The sequence below is a fragment of the Hippocampus guttulatus genome, chromosome 19 (assembly GCF_054856545.1).
Source record: "Hippocampus guttulatus isolate MCC_2025c chromosome 19, RoL_Hgut_1.0, whole genome shotgun sequence".
Taxonomy (NCBI): Eukaryota; Metazoa; Chordata; class Actinopteri; order Syngnathiformes; family Syngnathidae; genus Hippocampus; species Hippocampus guttulatus.
The window spans coordinates 524,781-548,751 of record NC_141279.1 but is presented as its reverse complement, the minus strand read 5'-3'; the positions used below and the strand labels follow the sequence as shown (position 1 = coordinate 548,751).

The 23,971-nt window shown below is 51.7% G+C and overlaps 3 protein-coding genes across 6 annotated transcripts; all 3 read left to right on the top strand.

Annotated features, from left to right (window-relative positions):
• Positions 1-165: 165 nt before the first annotated feature.
• On the top strand, positions 166-9,068 carry LOC147189363 (disintegrin and metalloproteinase domain-containing protein 11-like). Of its 2 annotated transcripts, XM_086138120.1 has the most exons (27): positions 166-548; positions 864-1,000; positions 1,121-1,197; positions 1,349-1,415; positions 2,242-2,324; positions 2,422-2,479; positions 2,993-3,050; positions 3,275-3,414; positions 3,649-3,723; positions 3,800-3,871; positions 4,280-4,446; positions 4,524-4,608; positions 4,671-4,761; positions 4,978-5,029; positions 5,127-5,226; positions 5,457-5,528; positions 5,614-5,706; positions 5,778-5,858; positions 6,003-6,053; positions 6,126-6,189; positions 6,257-6,362; positions 6,450-6,569; positions 6,660-6,828; positions 6,931-7,045; positions 7,154-7,244; positions 7,471-7,488; positions 8,258-9,068. In XM_086138120.1, the coding sequence occupies exons 1-27, from the start codon at positions 341-343 to the stop codon at positions 8,502-8,504; spliced, it is 2,697 nt and encodes an 898-aa protein (XP_085994246.1). In that variant the 5' UTR covers positions 166-340; the 3' UTR covers positions 8,505-9,068. The 2 variants fall into 2 exon arrangements, with proteins under 2 accessions (XP_085994246.1, XP_085994247.1); XM_086138121.1 differs by lacking the exon at positions 8,258-9,068 and having other exon boundaries at positions 7,471-8,128.
• A 273-nt stretch (positions 9,069-9,341) lies between these two features.
• On the top strand, positions 9,342-13,191 carry LOC147189362 (peptidyl-prolyl cis-trans isomerase FKBP10-like). Of its 2 annotated transcripts, none has more exons than XM_086138124.1 (10): positions 9,342-9,688; positions 9,847-9,992; positions 10,146-10,335; positions 10,483-10,628; positions 11,067-11,256; positions 11,368-11,513; positions 11,900-12,089; positions 12,156-12,298; positions 12,406-12,569; positions 12,654-13,191. In XM_086138124.1, exons 1-10 carry the CDS (start codon positions 9,495-9,497, stop codon positions 12,840-12,842), a joined length of 1,698 nt encoding a protein of 565 aa, XP_085994250.1. In that variant the 5' UTR covers positions 9,342-9,494; the 3' UTR covers positions 12,843-13,191. The 2 variants fall into 2 exon arrangements, with proteins under 2 accessions (XP_085994250.1, XP_085994248.1); XM_086138122.1 differs by having other exon boundaries at positions 11,064-11,256.
• A 946-nt stretch (positions 13,192-14,137) lies between these two features.
• On the top strand, positions 14,138-21,919 carry cpn1 (carboxypeptidase N, polypeptide 1). 2 transcript variants are annotated; one of them, XM_086138126.1, is made up of 14 exons: positions 14,138-14,413; positions 14,555-14,743; positions 15,549-15,638; positions 15,823-17,017; positions 17,074-17,147; positions 18,293-18,308; positions 18,394-18,489; positions 18,737-18,892; positions 19,108-19,284; positions 19,367-19,478; positions 19,916-20,055; positions 21,052-21,151; positions 21,242-21,360; positions 21,603-21,919. In XM_086138126.1, the coding sequence occupies exons 4-14, from the start codon at positions 16,913-16,915 to the stop codon at positions 21,711-21,713; spliced, it is 1,206 nt and encodes a 401-aa protein (XP_085994252.1). In that variant the 5' UTR covers positions 14,138-14,413; positions 14,555-14,743; positions 15,549-15,638; positions 15,823-16,912; the 3' UTR covers positions 21,714-21,919. The 2 variants fall into 2 exon arrangements, with proteins under 2 accessions (XP_085994252.1, XP_085994251.1); XM_086138125.1 differs by lacking the exons at positions 14,138-14,413; positions 14,555-14,743; positions 15,549-15,638 and having other exon boundaries at positions 16,758-17,147; positions 18,293-18,489.
• The last annotated feature ends 2,052 nt before the right edge of the window (positions 21,920-23,971 follow it).

Below are 23,971 nucleotides of genomic sequence, written 5' to 3'. Positions count from 1 at the left end.
TTTGCCTTTATATAACAACACAGCGGTTGTAAAAGAAAACGCTGTGATTCAAGTGTTTATTTGAAGCTTTTGAAAGCAATTTCACATGTCCTGCCCTCTTCTCGCTTGCGCTGCACCAAGACGCGTTCGACTCGCTACTGCCCCCAAGAGGCTGGAGTACCGAAACCCAACGGCCACTCCGCTGGCCGCTCGGTGGGCTTTCCACAAGGAGCTCCAAGTAACTTCCTCCGCTCACGTTGTCTCTCTCCTGAACACGGTGACGGACGCGCGCGGTCGAAGCTAAAATAAGCCTTTTCAGTTTTCTGCCAGGGACTCCAACACTTGAGTGTTGTGGCGCCGGATGCGACCGCTCCAAACGGCGTCCACGGGCCACCGCGTTCGTTCGGGCTGGCGGCCGTCCACCGCGCTCCGGTGGCCCGCCGCCTCCCGCTCGCCCCCTCGACGGCGCCCGCACCACCGAGGAGGACGGCGGCGGGACTATGTGAGCACCATGCGGGCTGTGAGATGCCTGCTGTTCGCCGCGGTGTTTGCACGCTGTTCCGTGACGGGTGAGCGTGGCTTTTCTTTGGGATGGCATTACAGTATTTGATGATGTGACGTGCTTCGTTTCGGATGAATTCCAAACTCTCGTTCAAAACGTTGCGTTGTTTCCCGAAGCCGCTCGCTGCGTCGTTGTGGATTTTGAATCGATTGACTTTCTTTTCTCCAAGCTTGGGTTCATTTTTTTGGGGGGGGACCCAGCAGGTTAGGTTGAAGGGCTTACGATGTTATCACCTCTTTCTCTGAACTTGGATTTCATTTTGGCTACTGCACTTTTCACACTGTAAGAAAATAACAATAACAGACACCGATGTCCCTGTCAGGTCTGAGGGAGGGCTGGCAGCCCCCCACCAAAGATCTGGTGCAACCCAAGAGGCTCCTGCAGCAGATCCACTCCCAGGGCGAGCTGCTCCACAACTGCCTCGACACCCGTGTCCAGAACCCCTCCAGGGCGGCTCAGGTGGGCGAGCGCCCCCCCCCCCCCCCCCAGGCACATGGGAACATACTATCCCTTTCACCTTTTTTGTGGGCCGCCTCTATTTTGTAGCCGTTGACCATCTTCCTCTCGCCCTCCCATCAGCCCGAGCACTTGGCCCGGAGCAGCTTCCGGGTGGAGGCCTTTGGCAGCTCGTTTATACTCGACCTGGAACTCAACCAGTAAGTCAAGTCACTCCATCGACTGGACAGCGTGTCCTTGGTGCGCCGGCGTGTCCCCAGTATTGACGTTATCGTTGCACTGCCGCCAAAACTGCGTGTTAAGTGACGGCCGTAATCAAATGACACGGGCCCCCGTCTTCTCGTCCTTCAGTCATCTCCTGTCGACGGACTATGTGGAGAGACACTTTGAAGAGGACGGGCAGCCGTCCCAGATTAAGGTAAGTGCCCCTCGCCAAGGGCATGAAGCGGCGTGTGGCCAAATGGGCAACAGACACCCAAACAAACGAGAGTGCCGTCTTCCCGGGTGTTCCCCCTCGCCCCGGCGCAGCCGACCAATCGGTGGACGGTTGTCATGGTAATCGGCAGCAAGCAACAGTGGCTCTGCTTGCCGTGAGGGGAATTCAAATCGACTCCATTTTTCCCGGAGCGACACCAAATCTGACCATTCCTCTTCAGGGTGTACAAAAAAAAGGTTTTCAACTTGTAGAATGATCATGAAGACGAAAGAACATCTTCCCCGAGGCACGTAAGCACGACTACGTTGCTTTTCTCTTTGCGCCGCATGCTAATGCACTTGGAATGGCCGTCCTCTCCACTGACAATGCGTCGAGGGCTGAGCGTGCATCACAATGAAATGTATTTCTGCCCTTGCCGGCGTCCATTAGATGAACAACGCGCCTCTCCTTGTCCACATTCAGTGAGGAGTGCTGCGTCGGGCAATTTCAGTGCCTCCTTTGAAAGCCACCTTATCCCACCGTCGGACTTATTAGCTCTGTCTGGCCAAGTGCTGCGTGCCCCCCCCCCCTCCCCCTACCTGTCTGCCCCCACCTCCTCCCCTACGCCCGTTTTCCCCTCCTGTGTGATGAAAATCATTTTCGTCCTCAACAAATGCCAGAGGCGGGGAATCCAAACGAACACCATTGCGAAGCCGATGAACAATCAATCACTTCTTGATCCAAATCAGTTCATTTTTACATGGGGGCCCAAATTCCACTTGTTTCTTGAGTAACCAATGCTGTTTTTTTTTTTTTTCTTTGTCTACAGGGAGGAGAGCACTGTTACTATCACGGGCGCGTGCGAGGGCTGCCCCGATCCTGGGTGGCTGTGTCCACCTGCCGCGGCCTGTGGTGAGACCCCCCCCTCCCCGACGCTGGACTCTGTCCAAAGAAACAAATCAAACAATGCGCTTGGATGCTCATGCCGCAACCCCCTCTCCACTTTCAGGGGGATGTTCTCCGACGGGAACGTCTCGTACGCTATCGAACCTGCGGCTACTGGCGAGGTGAGTTAGCATCGAATAAGCATCGGAGCGCTCCGCGGGCGGCGTGAAGTCTTCCGAAGTCATTTCAGTGGGCGTGGGAATTTCAGGAGGAAGAGGAGGGCTGGCTTTTTTTTTTTTTAAGTCCTTCGCTGTACTTTGGCGAGGTGCGATTGCCCACTCGTGAGAAGTGGAAGCAAGTGGCGGGACAGAGTGCAAGAGCTCCATTTTGCTTTGGTAATGGAGCTCCATCCCATCGACCGGGGAGGCGGATCAATAGCGGGCCTTCTTCAGCCCACTCCGAGTCGTGCCCTTGGCTTTCTTTACATGTCAGAGTTCCATCAAGTATTCATCCCCGGCTCCAGTGTGCCAGTGTGCGAGTGATCTGCGCCGTTCTGAGCGGGCCGCCGAGTGATCGGTTAATGAATTATGCATCGGCCCAGCTCGCCTCGCCGAAGCTTTTCGAGGACTTCCGCTCGGGGAACATTTGAGCTGTTTGCCTCCAATCCAGTCCAACTCCCGCTTTTGCTCTTGCAGGCGGACCACGTGGTGTATCGCGTGCCTCGCGCAGACCTCCTCCTGTTTCCGCCTCCGGGTAGGACCGCAGCCGCCGAATGCGAAAGCCCGTTATCCCCCCGGCGGCCGGCCGGAGCCGTCGCCGTCCATGCGGAGAGAATTGGCCTTAGTTTGAATGCAATGGCATCCCCCCCATCCCGTTCCCGCCTCCTTCTTCCGCGGCTCGCGTGCTATTGATTTCGCCAGCGCAACCAAAATACACGGCTGATGACTTTCTGCCGCCATCCCGTCTGCGTTTCCCAGCGAGCGGCGTGAACGGCAGCCGGCCTAAAGGGCGGACGGGCGCCGGCGGGGGAGACGGGAAGAGGCGGGACGGAGACGAGCGGCCTGCGCCGGGGGCAAAGGAGAAGCTCGCCAACGGCGGCGGACGAGCAAAACGACAAGTCGGTCGTTTATATTCTCAAAGTTGTTTTTTCATTTCATTCGTCTCTCTTCGGTCCGATGCAACAAATGAATGGCCGACTTTGGGAGGGGGCGGTTATGACGCATGAAATGGCAATGTTGAGGGCAACTTTTTTGGACAATTACTTTTCAAGATGGTTCAGCTCCGTTGCGCGGCTCCGCCTCCTTCCCCAAATTTAAGAGCGGCGGCTTTCAAACCTCTTCGTCCCCCGCAGGCTCGTCAGGGTCAGCGCACCGTGCAGACCGAGACCAAATACATCGAGCTGATGGTCGTCAACGATCACCAACTGGTGAGAGCTTTTGGAGCCTCGCCAATGAAGATGATTGTTGTTGATCATTTTGTAACGCGCCGTTTCTTCGCTGCAGTTTGTCCAACAGCGTCGCTCGACCTCTCAGACCAAGAACTTCGCCAAGGCGGTGGTGAACATGGCTGACGCGGTGAGTCGCTTTTCCCGCGCGCGCGCAAAAGGCTCGCTTCGTTTCAAAAATACCACCTCACACCCGAGATGAAGATCAAGTCTCCATGACAAGTCGATGCCGCTGCCGGAAAGCTCAGCGGTTTCCATGCCAACCGGCTTCCGTGTGACTTGACATATCACACGGAACCCCGATAATATATTGATGCCTTTTAGAAGAATAAGAATTGCTGAGTGGAGTGATCCGGTCCTGCCATAAATAGTCGTGGGGGGGCGGGGGGGGGCTTCATCATTGCATTGAGATGCTACAAGATGACGAAAAAGCACTGCTCATGTCTCGGTGAAACTCCTCAACTCATTTCAACGTTGGCCTGCGCACAAGAGGTGCAAATGGCGAAAGACAATGCTGACTGTGGTTAACCCTGCGCAGATCTACAAAGATCAGCTCAACACGCGCATCGTACTGGTCGCCATGGAAACCTGGTCGATTGAAAACCGCATCTCCGTGGGCGACGACGCCCTGCTCACCCTGCGCGACTTCATGAAGTACCGCGGGGCAAGCGTCCGCGAGCGCTGCGACGCCGCGCACCTCCTCTCGTAGGTTTTGGCGCTCGACCCCCCATCGTGTCCCACCTCTCCCGCTCGAGCCTCACTTTCCTCGTGTCTCCCCGCAGCGGGAGGACCTTCATGAGCAGCCGCAGCGAGGCCGCCTACATCGGCGGAGTCTGCTCACTCAGCAGAGGCGGCGGCATCAACGAGGTGACGCCTTCCCAACGTCCTTATTTGTCCCAAACCCGAGCTAACTTGCTTCGTGTGTTCAGTTTGGCGGCGTGGGTCCGATGGCCATCACGCTGTGCCAGAGTCTGGGCCAGAACATCGGAATGCTGAGGAGCAAGGACAGGCCTGCTGCAGGTCAGCTCAGCGGCTTTGCGTCACTTTTTGTAGGCATAAAAAGCAGGATTAGAAGGATGACTTTCAACGTACGATCTACTTCATTATGTTTTTAAAGCGGCGGATTGTAGATCACCTTTTTCCATGAATTGTTAATTAAAATAAGAAAAAAAAATTGGAGGCGGACTGACTCACCGCTCTAGTTTAGAGCAACGTGGCTTTGATTTGTTTGGCCAGGAGACTGCAGGTGTCCAGACCCTTGGTTAGGATGCATCATGGAGGACACCGGGTGAGTACACAAACAAAAAGCTCTCGTCTTTTCTGCCCAACAAGTGTAAGTACAAACCGCTCTGGGGTTTTTTTTTTTTTTTTTTTGGTTCACTCAGCTATTACCTGCCCCGGAGGTTCTCTCGCTGCAGCGTCGACGAATACCTGCGCTTTCTGCAGCAAGGCGGCGGCAGCTGCTTGTTCAACAAGCCCAGCAAGGTGAGAGAGAAAATTCTTTCAAATCATGGTGAAATGGTGGCGGCGCAGCACAGGCTGACAAAATGAAGCGCCACTTCTCACCTCGATCAACTTGATCGGTTGTTCCTTGGCGGCGAGGTACCACAAGATGGCGCCGAAGCAGTGTTTCTCTATTAGACCCGCCTTTGGCGCCATCTTGTGGAACGGAAAAGAAGTTGTGAAGGGACTAAAACCGCCATGGAACGTTGCAGCTGCTGGACCCACCCGAGTGCGGCAACGGACACGTGGAGCTGGGCGAGGAGTGCGACTGCGGCACGCTGGCGGTAACTACCGCACTGGCTCCGTCCCCGCGAGCCCGCACTCTTGTCATCGTCCGCGCACGCCAAAGTTGCCTCTCGGGTCTCGTAGGAATGCGCCCGCGACGGGGCGAACTGCTGCAAGAAGTGCACGCTGACCCACAATGCCATGTGCAGCAACGGCCTCTGCTGCAGGGACTGCAAGGTTAGTTAGTTCCTTTTGTTGTCGTGAAGTCACCATCCAGAGTCCCACGAGTTTGTCTGTCGCCGTCGCAGTACGAGCTGAGAGGGGTGACGTGTCGCCAGGCCGTCAATGACTGTGACATCCCAGAAACCTGCGTAGGGGATTCCAGCCAGGTATGAAAATGTCACCATATTCTTATCTTCAAATAGGGTTAGGTTCCTTTTTTTTTTTTTTTTTTTTTAAAAACAACAAAGACATGACACAGGAAGAGGGGTGTGCAGACTTTTTCTCTCCACTCTACTCTCTCTGCCCGACAGTGCCCCCACAACGTCCACAAACTGGACGGCTACACGTGCGAGGCCGGCCAGGTAAGTCAGCCTCCTGCTCAGCGGGCGTCTCCCCCACTTTGCGCCATCGTGAATCATGACCCCGCCCCCCAGGGCCGCTGCTACGGAGGCCGTTGCAAGACCAGGGACAGCCAGTGCAGGAGCCTGTGGGGCTACGGTAAGGAGATGGCAAAGACTCCAATTTGCGAGAGTTATTTTTCATTCCTCCCCGCCCCCGTCCCCAGACGCTGCCGACAGGTTCTGCTACGAAAAGCTGAATTCCGAGGGCACGGAGAAAGGGAACTGCGGCCCGGCGCCCGGCGGCCAGGGATGGATGCATTGTAACAAGCAGTGAGCGAGACTTTATTCAAGAATGAATTGGATCCATTTTGGAACAAAGTCATCAAAATGCCCCCCCACCCCCCCTCCCTAATGCAGGGACGTTCTGTGCGGTCTGCTGCTGTGCACCAACGTGACCGAAAAGCCAAGCTTGGGCGAGCTGCGGGGCAAACTGACCGGTTTGACCATCCACCATCACAACAGATACCTGGACTGCAGGTGAGCACCGCCTCCTTTCCCCGTCGTCCGCATCCATGAATGAAGACATCGGTGGTGCAGCCTTCTTTGTTTTTGGGGGCCGGATACAAGGGGCGGTCACGCGGTGCTGGACGACGGCTCGGACCTGGGCTACGTGGAGGACGGAACGCCGTGCGGGCCCAACATGATGTGCCTGGAACGCCGCTGTCTTCCGGTGGCCGCCTTCAACCTCAGCGCCTGTCCCGGCTGGTCCGTCTCGCGCAGCTGCTCCCATCACGGCGTGAGTGAGATGGACACGCCCTCCGGTTTCGCGTGGTTGTTTTTTTTTGTTTTTTTTTGCCACCCGACAATGAATGGCATTTGACCTTTTGACCCCTTGCAGACGTGCAGCAACGAGGTGAAGTGTATCTGCGATCGCGACTACACCGGGAAAGACTGCAGCGTGTTTGACCCCGTTCCCATTCCCACGCCGAACGAGGGCCCGGAAAAATATCAAGGTCATTTCAGCGTCGTTCTCGTCCGTTCCGTGTTGCGATTTGAACGCATCAGGAAGAATTGGGGTGTCACGGCAGAGCGTAGATATTTACACGGACGCATTTGCGCAGGTCCGAGCGGCACCAACATCATCATCGGCTCGGTGGCCGGCGCCATCCTGCTGGCGGCCGTCGTCCTGGGAGGCACCGGGTGGGGATTCAAGTAAGAGCGCTCGCCATTTGGTGTATGTGCTTTGGTGTTTGCGAGCGCCTGGAATGCTGTCATCGATGATCGTCCGAGTAGCACGAGTAAAGCTTCTCGCCATCTCTGAGGCTGCCCGAAAAGGTGCTTCTTGAGGCGTGCTTTATTTGAGCCCTCACCGCTGTCCCCGTTTGTGTGTGTGTCCCTCCTTCCCCCCATATTGTTGCCTTCGTCCTTGCGGATCCAGAAACATCCGGAGAGGAAGGTACGACCCCGCCTTTGAGTCCTGAGCGCGCAAGTAGTTAGTCACCAGTCGGCCGTTTGTGAACATTCCACCTGAGTGCAGCTTTCTATGTTGACGTTTTGGCTCTTCCCACGTTATAAAAAAAACCTCGTAAATGAATCGAGGGAAAAAAAAAATAGCGGGCAACAACCAGTCGGCGCACGCCTCTTCCAATGCCACCTTTTGTTTTCATTTTCAATACTGGAAGCATTTGGAACGGCGCAACCATCATACTTCATACATCATAATTTACATTCTACAGCAGCAAGATTTTGGGTAGAAAGAAGGGAAAAAAAACCAAACACCGTTCAATTAAGTGCAATATAAATACAAAAAAAAAAAAAAAAAAAATTTCCGTAGACTTGATCGGTGGCGTTAATGGTAGAAAGGTTTTCGAAATGATTTAGTCTTGGTTTGATTTTTGCAGATGACAAAAAGCTGGCATAGGGACAGGGCTCTGTCCGCTTTATTTCCGTAAATATACGTTGAGCATTGGTGGCTTGAATCTTTTGGATGGGGCATAGCACACATCTAATGGCAATTTGCTGCCTTCTGTCTGACAGACTTGACAGGACTGGCATTCTTGTCATATTCATTACATTAAAGCACCAGTGTACTTCTTTTTTCTTGTTGTTGTTATTTCTGATGACTTCCTGCTTCTCTTTTTCCTTCTCCTTCTGCGCTCTTCCTCATCCCCTCCTCAGATCTTCCCGAGTGTGATCTTCAATCACGTCTTTTGCTCCGCTTGCAGGACATTTGGAGGCCCCGTCCTGCCTTTCAGGGCCGCTGCGGGACCCCTCTTTTCTTTTTCTTTTCTTCTTTCAAGCGATGATGTCACTGGGCCAGACTGCTGTCGATGCCCCGTCCTCCGCGCGTGTCATGGCAATATCTGGAAAATATCAGCAAGTCGCGCAGAGACCTCATCAGCCGCTCCTGCTCTCAGATGTAATATGCATCCATGTATGAATGTAGCTTTTAGGTGCGCATCGTATGCGTAGTCTGTATGTAATCCATGCACAGTAGAGCCCGACCGGTACATGGCTCAGCTGAATCTTTGAACATTGGGGAAAGAGAAAAATTGGATCGATTTAACTGGCGACTTCAACAGATGCGATAGTGGGGGGTGCGCTGAGTTTCGAGAAGGGGCCGCTGAAGACTGCCGTGTGGAAACCCACTCGTTGCCCACACATTTACCACTAAAGTGTGTTTATTTACGACAAACTATTGCTCCTGTGCTCACGGAGCTGAGAACAAACACGTCACGTCCACCAATCAACGCCACCCTTATTCTTCTGCTTGCTCATAAAACGATATCGATTCTGATCACTCGTTTATATTTTCTGCTCTCGTTGGTGCCAACGCGTTTTTCCCCGTCGAGATGAAGCGTTCGTGGAATTTCGGGTGGCTTTGTCGCCGTCTTGTGGTCAATAGGAGAAATGCTGCCCGTGATAACTTCCGGGAATCCAAAGCAGATAGGAGACTTTTTTTTCCATTTATGTCTCGTGCTACCCATGTATTCAATTTATTTTTGTTTTCGAAAAAAAAACATATTTAAAGTCAAACTGTTCTGAGACTTTTTCGTTCGAGACAAATGAGAAAATCGCCCTCTATTTCGGTTTGGGTGATTTCTCTATTAAAAGGAAAATCAAATAGCCAGGGGTTTTTCTATTTTCAATGTCACTTTCCAATGTGTCAATGTCAAACCACCAAATTGGGACACGGACCGCATGACGGCACTTTGTTGTGACGCCGGAAGTTGTTTTCCCCAAAACGATGCGCTTTCTCTTGGTCGCAGCTTTGACTAAAGACGCTTTTGCCTACCCCCCCCCCACCCCCCACCCCCACCCCGCAAAAAAGTCCGACATTCCTTCCTTGGAATTGCTGCTGGAGGCTGTCCACGTTTGCAGCTCACACATCTGCGCGCCGAGGCCTCCGCTCGAAATTAACAGCCCAGTTCTTGTTTTTCAAGCCTTATTTTGGTCAAGACGATGTTCGCCCGTTGCATCGTCCCCGTGTTCGTCGCGTTAGTGTGTTTCGCGGAGTGCAACCCCAGCCCGCTCGGCGATGTCGTCGTGGACAGACACTTCATCCCCCCAAATTGTACGCGGCAAGCCCAAGACGGAGATCAGGTTCGCTATCACTACAACGCCACTTTTCTCGACGGGAAAACCTTTGATTCCAGGTAAGAGCATCCGCATTATTCTATCTTTGCCATGGGGAGTTTTCCTCAAGTTCTAAATGTGTGCGATAGATGGCGTCGTTGCAGCAATTTTCTGCTGGGACTTGACACGTATCATTCCCCCCCCCCCCCCCCCCCCCCACCACCACCTTCCCGTTTAGCCACCAGCGAGGGGCAGCCAAGGTGGGCCTTCTCGGGGAGGGTCGCCTGATCGCAGGCATCGAGAAAGGACTGCTTAGCATGTGCGTCAACGAGCGACGCACTCTCACCGTCCCTCCGCACTTGGCCTATGGCAGCAACGGAGCAGGTAGGATCAATTCCGATGAAATGATTAAAATTCAAACAAGTACAGGTACATTCCTTTTCTTCCCCAGTGTATTACCGAGTTTGTAAATACCAATCAGCAACCGGCACTTAAAAAAATCAAATCAAATGCCAGTCCTTGACTTGTTGCCGGCAGGTGAAACGATCCCTCCGGACACCACGCTGGTCTTCGAGATCCTTCTGCTGGATTTGTGGAACCAAGCCGACCTGGTGGTCACCAAAACCATCAGCACCCCCAAAGACTGCAGACGTTCGGTGATGCGCAGCGACTTTGTGCGTTACCACTACAACGGTACCCTGCTGGACGGCACCACCTTTGACTCCAGGTGAAGTCCGGCGTCGGCCCGCCCGGTCGGCCACGAGCTTCCCGTTCGGGTCCGAATGACGCTCTTGTGTGTGCTGTCTGTACTCTGTCACGCAGGGGTGTTGTCTGTTCTGTGTTTGACTTTTTGGCTTGTATGAGCCCCACGCAGCTACGTGCGGAAGCAGACGCGCGACTCCCTGGTGGGCGAGGGCTGGCTGGTCAAGGGCATGGACGAGGGCCTGCTGGGCATGTGCGTGGGCGAGATCCGGAATATCGTCATCCCGCCTTTCAAAGGCTACGGAGAAAAAGGCTCAGGTAGACGATGACGATGATGATAATGATGATCAGCGGGCGGCGTACCGTAGGCGAAACGATGGGTGGGCAAAGTAGGGCCCACTCCCCCGCTTTGTTGGCTTCCTGACTCAAGTCTGCTCATGTGCCGCAAGGAGATGTCATTGCGTGACGACCTCTGCAAGCAAATGCTAATGTTGGCCTTCCAAATGTGTCGCGGCCTCGTCGTCGTAGTAGATACGCACGACCGATTGACGGTTAAGCCCTTTAGAAATCCAGATGGAGGACAGTCGTGAGTTCAACTCGTTGAGTGAAGTTGGGAAAAGGGCTGCCGTCGCCGCCCTGCCCCGAAAATGCCGCCGCTATCCGAGTGACGAAAAGTCAAGCCGGTTTGCAATTTTGCTCCAGGTTTTAGCGGCCGGTCGTACGGTCCGCGATTTGACGGCCATTTGATTGAAGCAGGAGCGGAGGTCCCCCCCCATGCCACTTTGGTGTTTGACGTGCTGCTGGTGGACATCCACAACCCCAAAGACAACGTCACCGTGGAGGAGCAGGCGGTGCCCGAGTCGTGCCGTCGCAGGACGGTGGCGGGCGATTACATCCGCTACCATTACAACGGAACCTTTCTCAACGGCGTCACCTTCGACACCAGGTCAGCTCGGCGATTGTTTTGTCGAGCCACCGGGGAATCTCGAAAGCGCCTTTCTATCCAACGTACCGGTTTGGGAATGAGCGTGACATTGAAATTTGCCGTGTCGGACAGCTACCAGAGGAACGGCACGTACAACACCTACATCGGGATGGGCTACGTGATCGCCGGCATGGACCAGGCCCTGCTCGGGGTCTGCATGGGCGAGCGAAGGAGGGTCGTCATCCCGCCACACCTGGCCTACGGGCAAGACGGAGCAGGTACTTGCCATTGAGTCCAAGCGGTGACAAAGTACGGCGACGTTTCCGGAATGGCGCGGAAACCGCGTCTGGCCGAGATGCGCCTTGACATTTAACCGTCTGTATTCAAAATCGAGTTAGCCGAAGGCTAACAACCCTTCACGCAACCCGAATCCAAGCCCCTTACCCAACCCTGACCCCGAAAGCAACCCTACCTTTAGCCCAACCCCTCTAATCTCGAAAACCAACACTAACGAGCCACATCTGAAAATACAGTTGACCAACAACAAAACTAGAAATCTGTCAAAACAAATTTGTAAAAGGTAAGAAACTAAAGAATGAAGTCCACCTCTAAAAGGAGAATACGTCCTTCATTTTGTTTTGGAAACTCCAAACTGTTTTTCTAGGCGACGTGATCCCGCCGTCTGCCGTGCTGGTCTTCGACATCCACGTCGTGGACTTCCACAACCCCAGCGACCAAGTGGACGTGCAGGTCCTCCACCGGCCCGAAGCCTGCAACCACACCACCGAGGTGGACGACCTGGTCCACTACCACTACAACTGCACCCTGGTGGACGGCACGCGCCTCTTCTCCTCGTCAGTCTTTTTTTTAAAAATTATTATTTTTTTAATGCAGGCAATAATAAGCTCGATTTGTGACAGGCACGATTACGAGAACCTCCAGGACGCGGTGCTGGGCTCGGACAAGGTGATCGACGGGCTGGAGCAGGCCTTGCGGGGCATGTGCGAGGGCGAGAGGCGAATGGTCACCGTGCCGCCTCACTTTGGCCACGGAGAAAAAGGAGGCGAGTACTTGCATGTGGTCACTTCCGATGCATACTTTCCCTCTTCTATTGAAGAAGTGGCAGGGGGGGGGAATCCCTCCGGCGTGACGCCTTCTTGTCGGTTTCAGCCCCGGGCGTGCCGAGCAGCGCCGTGCTGGTGTTTGACATCGAGATGGTACGCGTGCAGAAGGGCGTGCCGCCGGGTTACCTCTTCGTGTGGCTGAAGGAGACGCCCCAAGATTTGTTCCAAGCCATGGACGTCAACAAGGACGAGGCCGTGCCCCAGGAAGAGGTGGCCATACTTGAACTACTGCTTTTTTAAAAAAATTTCCACTGTTGCGGAATGGTGAACGTGCGGTGAACGGTGTTTCCGCAGTTTGCCGACTTCATCAAGCTGCAGGTGTCGGAGGGCAAAGGTCGCCTGAGGCCCGGGATGGCCGCGGAGCAGGTGATCGCCGACATGTTTGCCAATCAGGACCGCGACAAAGACGGACGCATCACGGCCGAAGAGCTGAAGCTCAAGGTGGACGAGGACATCGAGCGAGCGCAACACGACGAGCTGTGATGCATTTTTTTTTGGTGTAGTTTTGTTTGCCCGTGTTGTACAGCCTTCTTGTTTTGCAAGTAAAACAACGACCCGGACTTGAGATTTCCTTTTTCAGCCACACTTCAAATGTCAAGTCAGACTGATGAAATGCACTGTTGGGATTCAACACACACACACACACACAAATGTTTTTCTCAATGCAGCATTACAATCAATCAGGTTGCAGGGAGAAAAATGCTTTGGTCTTCATGGACAAAACTTCAATTTGGCGATGCACATTTTGCACGAGTTTTTCAAGGTTTTGCGTTTGTTCAATACAAATGTAATTCAAGTTTGCGATCAATAAAACGGCAACTGTTCCATTCAGCGGCGGAGTGCAGTGTGTTGGAGCCTCGACCACTCAATGAGGGACACCTTTACTATCTCGTGGTAATTTGACCTTGAAGGGATAAGCTTTGACATTTGTTCTGATATTTTTGCACCGTTACGATATCGAATGTCACCTCCACTCAAAAGTGAATTCAAATCCATTCCTTCAATTTCTGAATTTGAATCCTGTTTTGGGGACCATTTCCAATTCAATTCTCCATTCCGACTGCATTCTGACTTGTTATAGAAGATGTCAAATTGATGTCCAGATGCACTCAATATGGTATTCTAAGAGTTGTTTATCCTGTCACCGCTGTCATGCTGCAATTTCTTAAGAGATTAAAAATGTAAACGTGGTTTGAGGAAAGCCTTCGACGAAGCGTCCGTCCTCCCGTCAGTCTCGACCGTGGTCTCCCGATGGCAGCACAAACTCGAGGCTGGCGTTGGGGACGCCAGCGCAACAATGTCAAAAGAGTTGCCGTACGACTCCCTCCTTGCGTCCGCCTGAAGGAAACGCAGACATCAGAGGCTACGTCGCGGTGCCCAAAGTTTGGTCCGCGGGCCACAGAGTTGTTCATTGACTTATTGTAAATAAAACTGGGATTTATAACACATTTAATGTGATCGAGTAGATGATTTTTTTTTAAATCTCATTGATGTATCTCCTGTCTCATTGGTTCGTTTTGGAAATGACACCAATGTTTGCCCTTCAAGAGCAGGATCTGGCTCCTACCCCTGTTCGAAAGGAACTTGAGTCCACTTTCTGGTTGGTCGACCCACCTCTACGCCGTACGACACGTGACGACTCGCGGCGCGGTCAAAGTGGCCGTGGTTGGCGATGACGTGTATGTTGGGATGGAAGACGCCGTGCCGTCGGGAGCGCTTTCTCCAGCACGTGTCCGACGGCGCCAGAGAAGAAGAGAAGAGTGAGTGTGGCAATGGGCCGGATGGTCGAAGAAGGCCTTGTCTGTAAAAATTAAAAAAACGGAAGTGTAAAAGGCATCACAACGGGTGTTGTCCGGTTATGTGGCGAAATAGCAGGACTTGGCTTGATGACACGTACAACATTAAAGTGGAAAACTGCATTTAAATACATTCCAGACTGTATACTTTTACTTCAGGACAGGAGTTGAATCGGAGGAGTAGTTCTACTTATTTAACCCTCTTTTTCAAACAAGTATGCGTTCACTCTACTCGCACAAGATCAACAAAATACCATGGTAAAGTATTTGTTTCAAAAATATTTTTCTTGCATGCTGCGTGTGTAAATTCTCTGTCATGGCAATCTATTTATGAATGGTGAACCGTGGCAAATTGACTCTTATTGTTTCTTGATTTGTTTTTGTTTTGAAACAAAACAGCCAAAAATGACGTCAGGAACTGTGCGACTGGGCTCACGATATCGGCGAACCGCATGCCTTTGTGCTTTCCTGGACAGCAGGGGGCGATATGGCGATATGGAGCTCCAAACCACCAAGTGAAAGAAGAAGAACGGTACTACTTCCTGTTCAATAAGCAAGTTTTTCCGCTGACCAGAAGGCGTGTTCTCAGTGAGTAATTTTAACATTTGAAACTGTAAGTGTGTTTATGTAGACAATTTAGGAGAATAATCACGACACGCTGCTCCTCTAAGACGTTTATTGGTCCTCACTTGTTTATCGTAAAAACAACATCAACAAAGGTGGCCAGTTAGCTAGCCCTCAGCTGTCAATCCAAAACCAATCAATAAGAGCGTTAGACTTGAATGTTATTTTGTATGTTTTCCACACCAAAGCTGCTGTCCACAGTGAAAGTGTGATGGCTTCACATTAGGGGGGGGGGGCAGATTCGTTTCAAAACTATTCACACAAATGCACCCGTGACTTTGTTCACTTGTTTTTCGAAATATATTTGTGATATTCACAAACTAAATACTAAATTACAAAAAAATACGCGTTGATCATATCCACAAATGTACTCGTGATTTTCACACGTGTTTTCGGGTCCCCAAATCCATGCACAATTTTCACGTGTTTTAATGTGGTGTGTGCATTTCTTCTGACTTTGAGATCCCTTTTTTTGTCCGCTGGAGGGCAGTGTTGCAGTCTCCAATTAATGGGAACGACCTATAGACCCGTTTTTCCTTTCAAACTTGGAAATTGAAGAATGGAAAACGAGCCTTTTTCTGACCTTTTATATTTATTTATTTATTTGTTTGTTTGTTTATTGAACATAAAACATATATACAGTAATAATTTGACGGAAAATAAGGTAGATAACCTGCTTATTTAACACAACTCGGTAAACAAACCACGACCGTAATTTGTTTCCCTCGAGCTTGTTCTGCTTTTACACAAAGACGTACTTTTTCTCCAGTTTGTCCGCTGCTGCGGCGCCGTAGAAGAAGATGAGGTAGCAGGAGAAGGTCAACGTCCTCGGTGTCAAGGCTTCGAAGGAACAAATGAGGTAAAATGGGTTCGTGTTTAGAGCCTTGCGGGACAGCACATGTCAACAATCCTTCAGACAAGGTTGTCTGACTTATCATTTGGAATGTCGTGACAACATATCGTGTTTTTACTCTGGTAAAATGGCAACGCTATTCTGGTGAAAGCAAATTTTCGCAACTCTATCTTTTCCAAATATTTTCTAGGTTTTCCCAAAAGACTTTGGATCCTTTTCAGACAACTGCAATTTGTTCTACAATGATTGACAGTCTTCCCTTGTCATAGTTCAACTCATTTGATGTCCAGATTAAAACTTGACTCAGAATTGACGAATTGTCTCCTTTCAATGAGTAGATGTTCACGTCCCGCAATCTTCTCACCACTTTTAGCCTTAACAACACGGCTCCACCTCGCCCCCACGGTATTTGTGTCTGCTTGTCTTGCTCTTGCTCAATTGACCTTGTGTAAAATCTTAGCCTGGTCTTTTTTTTGTGTGTGTGTGTGTGGGGGGCGGGGGGGTTCCAACAAACAGCAGTTACTCAATTCCCAGGGAGGAAAGTGTTCCCCGAACTCCCTCCTCCTCCAGCTTTGACTGACAGCTTTGCTTGCACACTGTGTGTTTGTGTGTGTGTGTGTGTGTGTATGGAAAGGCTAAGGGGGCGCAGCCTTGGCACGGCCGTGGGGCTTTCAGGAGTTTAAGTGCAGCGTTCGATCTGGATAGAACACATCTGCGGATATTGCACTGCAGAATGTATGCAAGCAAGCGGGTTGCTTCAGAACTGGGATTCACATCCCAGCACACGCACACAGAGCGCCACTGTGTGTTGACTCAAGAGTTAATGAATGGATGACTGGAAGCTGGAACGGGAGCAGCGCCTTGGAAACAAGCCTCTTTTCCCAGGAAGGGAGCACAGGGGACAAAAGAGAGAGGGGGGCACCCGAAATGAAAATTGCCTGTTTGCCGAGACCCCAACAAGTGCGGGGGGTGGGGGGGGGGGGAAGCGAAGGTGGGCCTCCGAGCATTCCATGCGGCGCGACCGACAGCCACTAACATGTACTTGACAAGGAGCCACGGGGAGAAGCAGCTGTCGGAGGAGGAGAGTGAGACAAAGGAGCGACGGGGGGGGGGCTGTCCTTACTTGCTCTCCTTGGCGTGGGAGGGGGCACAGTGAGGGACTCAAGAGGAGCCTCACTCATTTTATGTTTGCTGTGTGCAAAGGCGAATGCATGTGAGAGAGAGGCGGAATTAAAAAAAAAAAAAAGGCCACCCTTCCTCGGGCTTCCACTCCAGCCATCATGCAGTGCAGGGGGAGGGCTCTTCTTCTTCCCTGGCTCCCCGCGCTCCTGGCGGGGTTCCTGGCGGCCGGCTCCGAGTTCCAGCATCACCGCTACGAGGACATGGTGAGAGCTTTGTTCGCCGTGCACAACCAGTGCCCTTACATCACGCGCATCTACAGCGTGGGCCGCAGCGTGGAGGCGCGCCACCTCTACGTGCTGGAGTTCAGCGACAACCCGGGCATCCACGAGGCGCGTGAGTAACACCTCGCTCCGCCGCTTTAAGACCGCGCGCACCAGACGGGGGCGGGGAGTGCAGCACTATAATGGGTCACCCGCTCATTCTCGTTGGGTAAACTGATTTGGGGGGTTGGAAACGGACGACATAAAGATGAAAACATGGATGAAACGATGACTTGTTACTTTGAGGGAAGACAATGCGACGTTTTACACGGAAACGCTTGCGTAGAGGGCGAGTGTAAAAACTCGACACCCCCCGTTTCCAATGTTAGCTTTTTGGCTGCGTGTTGACTCCGGTTTCATCGGAGCGGGAATGTGATTGCTCAATTCTGAACACTCGTTCCGAAGAGGGTACGCACGCTTGCGCCGCCACCACGTTATTTCACTTGTTTATTTTGACGGCCCCCCCACCCCCCGAAAAAGATTCAGCTAAGTTGTACGGGTCAAAGGTCACATGAATGGTGGAAAAATGACAAAAGCCTGCCATTTGAAACGGGGACTGCGCAGACTATTTACATCCGCTACATACAATCCGCGTCAAGGTCGTGGCGAGAGACGCCTTTGGGGTGGGGAACGCCTCGCTCGCTTCGGGTTGGGTTGCATGCCAGCGCATTCTTCAAGACGGAGCGCTGTGTTGCTTTTTCCTGGTCCAAAAAAGGAAACAAAGAATGTTAGATTTGCATCGAGTTGTTTTTTTTTTGGGGGGGGGGGGGTGGGTGAGAGGAAAAAAACATCTGCAATTCATTCCAAGTCACTTTCCAGAAGGTTGGTTGCGATTTTTCAGGTACCACAAAAATGAGCCCGCCGCATGTTTATTTGACACCCGGCCGAGGCAAAACCGCCGGCGTTGGCGCAACAACTCCCAACTCCCCGTTGCGTAGGTTTCCTTCCAGAGTAGAAGGACGTGCGGCTGTTCCGCCGCAAGGTGCCACAGGAGAAGCAAAACGGCAAGCGTGGCCTTTGTGGCAGGGAGTCCTCCGTCGACTCGGAACCGTTAAACTCGGGGTGGGCGACACGGAGCCCGCGGGCCATATCCGTCAAGTGCCGCGAGCGTGCGCGCGGATGCCCCGGCCGTCGCTTCCGATGGCGATGACGCCCGAACGCCCCCGTTTTGCCTCGTTGACCCCCCCGTCGCCGTCCCTCGTGCCTTTTCTTCCCCAGTGGAACCCGAGTTCAAGTACGTGGGCAACATGCACGGCAACGAGGTGCTCGGCCGCGAGCTGCTCATCAAGTTCTCCCGATTTCTCTGTGAGGAATTCCAGGCCGGAAACCGGCGCATCGCCAGGCTCGTCTACGACACGCGCATCCACATCATGCCCTCCATGAACCCCGACGGCTACGAGGTGGCTGCCAGACAGGTAACGGACGCCCGAAGAGACAAAACGGGAGGGATTCCCGAAGGTCACCAGGGGGAGAAAAATGTCAGCGTTTTATGAGGAAAAAGAGGATGATGTCCTTGGAATGAAGTTGTGATATTTAAAAAAAAATCATCCAGCAATGAAATCACGTCGTGACATTCAACATGTTGTCGTGTCGTTTTGAGACGGACGATGCAAAGAATGCCAACGAACGCTCGCACCTCTGACGCGCTTGCTTTTCAAGCAGGGTCCCGAGTTCAACGGCTACCTGGTTGGCCGAGGCAACGTGCGCGAAGTCGACCTGAACCGCAACTTTCCCGACCTGAACGCGCTCATGTATTACTACGAGAAGAGCAACGGACGGAACCACCACCTGCCGCTGCCGGACAACTGGGAGCAACAGGTCAGATGCGCGCGCGGGAGGGGGCGGGGCAAGGCCTTCCATGCTTGATGTCACTTAGCGCCGTATCGACTTGAAAGTCTTTCCGTCCTTCATGCGACGTAGAACTTGCGCAACGCCAATGAAAAAAAAAAAAAAGTCATGGAACAAGACTGTGGGTCAAACGGACAAAGTGGGGTGTGTGTGTGTGTGTGTGTTAACTTCAATACCATCCTCAGGTGGAACCAGAGACCCGGGCAGTCATCAAGTGGATGCAAAACTACAATTTCGTCCTGTCTGCCAATCTGCATGGCGGCGCGGTGGTGGCCAACTACCCTTTCGACAAGTCGCGGGACGCCCGCATCCGAGGGAGGACCACCTACGCCGCCACTCCGGATGACCAAATCTTCAGAAACGTAAGCCACCAATACGAGCGCGTCTCTTCCAAAACGTCACCGTGAGCTGGGCCGGTGTGTGTGTGTGTGTGTGTGATGTCAGCTGGCGAGGACTTACTCGTACGCACATGGCTGGATGCACAAGGGTTGGAACTGCGGCGACTACTTTGACGAGGGAATCACCAACGGAGCCAGCTGGTACTCTCTGTCTAAGGGTCAGTCAAGAAACCCATTTGAATCCTGCTACGCAGCCCATCTGCCAGTTTTTTACTCCTTCAATCTTTTTCAATTGATTTGGTGTCACATCCAGAGTAGAAGTAGCGAATATTTCCTGGCTATCATCAATCAGGGGACTTTTTATTCGAGCTTCACCACTGGCGCTAAACCTCCTGCCCTCATCCTTCTTGGCGTTTGCGCAAAAAAAAAAAAAAAAAAAGCCTCCGGACTCCGCATTCATCTGATTGCTGGCATGCTTAAAGTCCTTGTCTGGAATTTGAAGCTATCGAGTTGTTTTCTTTCTTTCCTTTTTTTTTTTTTTTTTTCTGCAAGCAAGGTCACGTTTTCTTTGTTTGAGGCGACGTCTCAATTTGTACGTTACGCTTGAACTCTGCGGCTTTCGAAAAGCGTTTGCGTCAATCTGGCTGTGTCGCAGGCATGCAGGACTTCAACTATTTGCACACCAACTGTTTTGAGATCACGCTGGAGCTGAGCTGCGACAAGTTCCCTCCCGAGTCTTCGCTGCCCGGAGAATGGCTGGGCAATCGCGAGGCGCTGGTTGCCTTTCTGGAACAGGTCGGTTTCTGCTACTTTCTGGCCAATTCACGTCGGCCGAAACCCTCCGCGCAGCGTTCAAATATCGGACGGCTCAAACTGAGCGTGCAAGCTTTGGGAATCGGCTGATGACTTTCAGCTCGCGCAAGTGTGAGGAGGCAACGGCGCGGCGGGGCCCACTCGAGTCAAGTATGCAGCATGGCAACATACGCTTTCGAAAGCCACGAGAGAAGGGTCAGACGAGCGCCTTTTGTTATAATTATACATAAGAGACTCGAGTCAAATACGGCCTTTGTTTACTAAATTAAAGGCTCTTGTTTGCATTCTCCAGCAGTGATTTCAGGGGCGACTTTAGGCGTAGCCAGTCGCGGTTTCTGGCATGTGCTAAATGTGTGGTCGCACAGGGAAACACGGTTGCAACCCCCCCGGAAGAAAAAAAAAACGTGTGCGTGTTTGTTTTGTGGAGGTCCTAGCAAGTCAGCAAATCTTGGACAGCAGGGCGCCATTCAATCTAGCTTGAGGAAAACACATCATGTAAAAGGCTAAATGGATCCATTCATAAAAAAACAACAACAAAACCATTTCTGAAGTCAACCTTATTCATGAGAGTGTGAGTATTGATAGATGATTTGTCTACGTGTGTTGCAGCACCGTTTGTGTTCAGGTATCTGCCCCTCGATGGGTAGTGACACCGCCGCGTAGATGCTAATTGTTAGCCCATGCGGCTACGGAGTTTCCCGTTGTAATTTAGCATTCAGTTAAGTGACCCTACCGAGTGTCGTCGGCAGCATCAGAAATGGGATTCTCCTCAACCTAAACATGGGATCAAAATGCCCGCCGCCAGTCCAGATCAGACTGCGTCCTGCTTACATGCTTAGGTGGGGGCTGCTGTTTTGGGTTGACAAAGGGGTCGCCGACTCTTTCAATGCGGGCGTACGGACAAGAGCGATGATGATCCGAGTGTGTTACAATTAGCGGAGAGAGCACCATAAACAGCGGGCTTCCCCTCCGTTCCAGGTGCATCATGGGATAAAGGGCATGGTGTATGATGAAAACAACAACCCGATCAAGAACGCTGAGATCTCGGTGTCGGGCATCGACCACGACGTGACCAGTGGTCAGTTGTTTTCCCTCGGACGCTTCCCTCTTCGTGCTGGGAAATGAAACGTCTCGCCGCTCGTCTCAAAGATTGTTCATGGCTCCCCAGGAGTGCACGGCGACTATTTCCGACTCCTGTTGCCCGGCACGTACGCGGTGACGGCCTCTGCCCCGGGTTACGCCGTCTCCTCGAGCACCATCACAGTGGGACCGGCTGGAGCCACCCAGGTGGGTTCGACACTCGTCGAAAAACCATCCTCGAAGGCGTCACGTCATGTTTTGAAATTGGAACATCGGTCATTATTACTAGTGTGGTAGTGGCACCCACGTGCTCCCTCTAGTGGTGCAAAGAGAAGCGGCGGATGACAAAGTGTGCCTCATGTGAGGGGGCATTCTTGACTTTCACTTGTGCTCTCTCTCTCTCTCTCTCTCTCTCTCTGTCTCTCTCTCTCTCTCTCTCTCCACGACAGCATGATTTTTACTTGAAAAAGCCCCCAAAACAAAACGTCAAGACGAAGCAGCACCACGGCAGGAGGAACGCGGCATCTCCCAAGTCCACCTTAAAACTGGGCCCCAGATGAGACGCACGCACACGTGCTGATGTTTTGTTTGTTTTTTTTTTAAACGAGTTTTGCTCCGTATTAAATAATTATTGCAAGAATCGTGTATTTATGTAGCACTATAGATGATCATGAAGATGGCTGTCCTTTTTTCGGTGCGGAGGGGGATATTTCCCATGACGTTATTTGTTGAAAGTAAAAGTAAAAGACTGCGTTTTCTTCTCCTGTGACGTGACTCAATCACTGTACACTAGTTCTTAATTATGTCGTCATCTTTTGTGATCGGGAATCCTTGTTTTGAATCCACAAGAAGGGCTGGCTCACTTGCAGCCAGACAGATTCTGGTCTATTTTGACTAAAGCGTAGCACCAACATGCTGGAAAGTGTTGCGGGGGGGGGGGGGGGGGGGGGGGGGGGGTGATGAAAACCATGGCAACGTCATTTCTGTGGCCAGACGGAAGCGCGAGGTCTTCCAGCCGGTGGCGCCAGAGGACAAGATGTGACAAAGCCGGTGAACTGACAGCTTTCAAATTCCATCGCACGGTGACACGCGTCAAGGTGGCAGGAAAACACCTCCCACTCGTCTCCTCTGACGATTAACCGTGACGAAGCGGGGTGACTTTTTGCTCAAACCGGGACGACATCCATCTGCAAATTGGAACAATCTCGACTTGGTCCAAAGGCAATGGACTCATTTCGTGACAGAGCTACAGTATTTGACTTTGCGGTGCTTTCCTTAAAGTAAACAATGGAACAATGGCTCCTCTGTGAAGGACGGGAAAGAGGAAAAGGACACTTGACATTTCAGGCTGCGCCATTCTAAAAGGGCTCCGTGGCTAAGGGCCAACATATTTGTTTTCACCTGGACTTCAAAGTGGAGTCGTGGTTGCGAGGCCATGATGGCGGTTGAGAGACGGGGGTTGACATGTTCTCTTTCATTATGAAGCCCCCCCCCCCCCCCCCCCCCCCCAAGGACCGGTCTGGTCACAGCGTCTCCACAACAAAACGGACTGTGTCCTCCTACGGTGCACCAAATATTCAGAAGACAACAATGGACCTCCCGATCAAGTCAAGTCAAAGAATGACTCTTGAATGAAAGTGGCCACAGCCAGAGGAGACACAAAGACGGCGTTTCATGCAGACACAATCTCTTTGGGTCGCGTTTGTGGACAGAAAGTGTTGTCGTCACGGATGCCCTCATGTGGACCTACGCTGCCAGGCAACTCCCACACTCTTCGGAAGCACGTCCACGAACCGGGAATCTACCATTTACCATGAGAATTAGGTGACCCGCGAAAAGATGATCAACATTTATACAGTTGTAAGCTTATGTTATATTATTAATGATCATTTTATGTTTGAGCATCATATTATTTCATGTTAAGCATACCTAAATTATATTCTGTTGTTTAATAATTGCTTGGACGTGTTTTTATGTCTATAGGTTCTGATTGGCTGTTAAAGTAACAGAAGCAGTAAGTGATTTTCGTTACGAGAGTTGTGTTCTCGAACGTGCTGCGGTGCAGATGTTCCCCCCCCCCCCCTCTTTTAATAAACTGCGTTAAAGGATTCCATCTCTCATATTGTCATTCGTAAAGTAGAGCTATCCACTAAAACAACGAAGCCCTCAACTTACACAGTGGATAGGGTATGTCTAAACCAATTGGTCGGTTTCGGCATAGTACTTCGGCATATTTTGTTCTATGCCACGCTTTGCAAACACATGAATGACTACAGAAGGCCATCTGTTGTCTATTAGCGCTGATCCAAGGCAGGCCTGCGCCAATGGAAGCCCATCCCATCGTGCAATGGGTGTGGTATGTTCTGTGGAACGTTCCTCTTTGTACGTGATGCAAAGAACTATTTCAGCAAGATATTGAGGCCGGAATGGTGATGTACTGCCAGTTTTACATTGATCAATATGCCCCTGTGAAGTCGGATCAAACGCTCGTTCGGGCCTTGGAGATTCCCCAGACACCCCTGAATATTTCCACACAGGACTTTTAGTGTCACTTCAATGCCTTCCTTTTCCACGTTCGCGCTTGAGAGTGGCCTCGGTTTCCTGCTATTGTTTTTGCACATACGAGATCACATGAGGAAGCTGTCATGCCGAATCAGCAAAAACTGCATACCATACAGCCTTTCTCGCTTCACAAACTCACGAGCTCATTCATTTCATTCCTAACTTGTCATGGACTGCATCAGTAATGTGCGAGATGCAGAGATAAATTCCAAAATAATAAAATTATAACATGCCTTTTTTGAAAATCATCGGAGCA